Source organism: Coccinella septempunctata, chromosome 3, assembly GCF_907165205.1.
Source record: "Coccinella septempunctata chromosome 3, icCocSept1.1, whole genome shotgun sequence".
In the NCBI taxonomy this organism is placed as follows: Eukaryota; Metazoa; Arthropoda; class Insecta; order Coleoptera; family Coccinellidae; genus Coccinella; species Coccinella septempunctata.
This window is the reverse complement of record NC_058191.1, coordinates 17,287,218-17,289,432: the sequence shown is the minus strand read 5'-3', so window position 1 is coordinate 17,289,432 and position 2,215 is coordinate 17,287,218. Positions and strand designations below refer to the sequence as shown.

The window sequence follows — 2,215 nt, the reverse complement described above, 5'->3', positions numbered from 1 at the left end:
TTGATAGAAAATTCTAGAGGCCCTGAAAAGGACCGGATTTAAATTTTTTTCCTTCCAAAATTATATACGTTTTACTTTTGCTTTTTGGGAGACGTTACTTTCTTCGGAGCCGTTACTGATTTGACCGTTTTTGGTTTCGGTGCTTTGGACTTCTTCGTCGGCTTTTTGTTTGCCTTCTTAGCTTTCGAGGGAGATTTCGTTAATTTTGGCTTCTTTTCTGTTGCAATTGCCGCTCTCTTTTCCGACCTACTCACTAGATAGATGTAGACCTGGCAGGTGATGTGTTCTTCTTGTCGGCTGCCATTGTAGGTGATGCATTCTTATTTGCTCCATCGGCCGACTTGACCAATTTTTTCGCAAATTTCTTCGACGCGTTTGTTGTAGAACCGCCAGCGGCCAATTTGAAAGAGCCAGACGCTTCTTTTCCTTTGGTCTGAATCAAGGAACCGGACTGTACAGCGGTCTTTTCTTATGAACGGTGCAAGTTTTTCAGAATCGACCTTGTAATTCGAACCGATGTATTTCTTGATAGCATGCAACGAGGATCCGCTCCTTTCTTTCAATCCTTTGATGGCACGATTAACCATATCGGAAGTTGGGGGATGGCTGGGTTTGACATGTTTTGACCTTGCTGAGGTTTTTTTCTCAGCTTTTTTCAGCGTCTTACCAACAGCAGTGGCGGGCGTAGTTGCCTGTCGCATTTCAGACTCGGAAGTTGAAAATGACATTGTTTAACCTTTACACCTTAGATTTCTTCTGATAGTGGTACCAATATTAGCGAAGTTGACGGAAATTTGACGGGCGATTGGTTGGTAAATTATTGCTAAGGACTTGAAATTGCAAGTTTCCTGCGCAATCTCGAGGAATTTAGAATTTTTTATTTGTACCAATTATTGGGTTCATCATTGCATCGTATTTCGGACGAATGCGATATGGAAAAAAAGACGATATGTCATTTTTGACGGACCGAAACTATTCTTCCCAGACTTGCGAAAGTCGCTCATGTCAAGGTTCCCGGATATTCTTATCATTAGTTATTATTTCGAAATTTGAGTCTCCTTGGTCGAACAATTCATGATGAATACAAGTTTTTCTTTTATTGATTGACCATCAAAATTCGATCCAAATCTCGAAACTGTACACAATTTTTGAACTGAGATATACGTATTGAGTTTCATTCAATTCGATAATTCAGATAGGAATTGAGATTTCAGTGGTCAATTCGGCAAAGTGTGAAATCAATTTCACAAAAATTGTTGGATCAATTCGAGCCAAATCTTGAAACTGTAACTGTAGATAGTTTTCGAATTGAGATGCATATGTTGAATTTCAGTTCGTTGCTTCTGACAGAAAGGGAGAAACTGAGTACAGTTTCGGGATTTGGGTCGAATTGCTCCAATAGTTCCTTGGGAATTGAAATGATATTTTGTCGAATCGGCCACTGAAATCTCAATTCCTATCAGAACTATCGAACTGAAATTCAACATGTGCATCTCAATTCGAAAACCATGTGCTGTTTCGAGATTTGGTTCGAATTGATCCAACAGTTTTCGAGGAATTGATATCACACTTTGCCGAATTGACCACTGATATCTCAATTCCTATCTGAATTATCGAACTGAAATTCAACAGGTGCATCTCAATCCGAAAACTATGTGCAGTTTCGGGATTTGGGTTGAATTGATCCAATAGTTCCTTGGGAATTGAAATAATATTTTGTCGAATCGACCACTGAAATCTCAATTCCTATCAGAACTATCGAACTGAAATTCAACATGTGCATCTCATTTCGAAAACTGTGTACAGTTCCGAGATTTTGGTCGAATCGATCCAATAGTTCCTTAGGAATTGAAATGATAATATGTCGAATCGACCACTGAAATCTCAATTCCTATCTGAACTAACGAACTGAAATTCAACATGTGCATCTCAATTCGAAAACTGAGTACAGTTTCGGGATTTGGGTCGAATTGATCCAACAGTTTTTGAGGAATTGATATCACACTTTGTTGAAAAGGCCACTGAAATCTCGATTCCTATCTGAACTATCGAACTGAAATTCAACAGGTGCATCTCAATCCGAAAACGATGTGCAGTTTCAAGATTTGGGTCGAATTGATCCAACAGTGTTTGAGGAATTGATATCACACTTTGCCGAATAGACCACTGAAATCTCAATTCCTATCAGAACTATCGAACTGAAATTCAACATTTG

The 2,215-nt window shown here is 38.9% G+C and overlaps 1 protein-coding gene across 1 annotated transcript; it reads right to left on the bottom strand.

Moving 5' to 3' along the window:
• Positions 1-253: 253 nt before the first annotated feature.
• LOC123310313 (histone H1-like) lies at positions 254-701 on the bottom strand. The gene is made up of 2 exons (XM_044893779.1): positions 501-701; positions 254-433 (listed from the first exon to the last, which is right to left on the bottom strand). Exons 1-2 carry the CDS (start codon positions 699-701, stop codon positions 254-256), a joined length of 381 nt encoding a protein of 126 aa, XP_044749714.1.
• Positions 702-2,215: the final 1,514 nt, after the last annotated feature.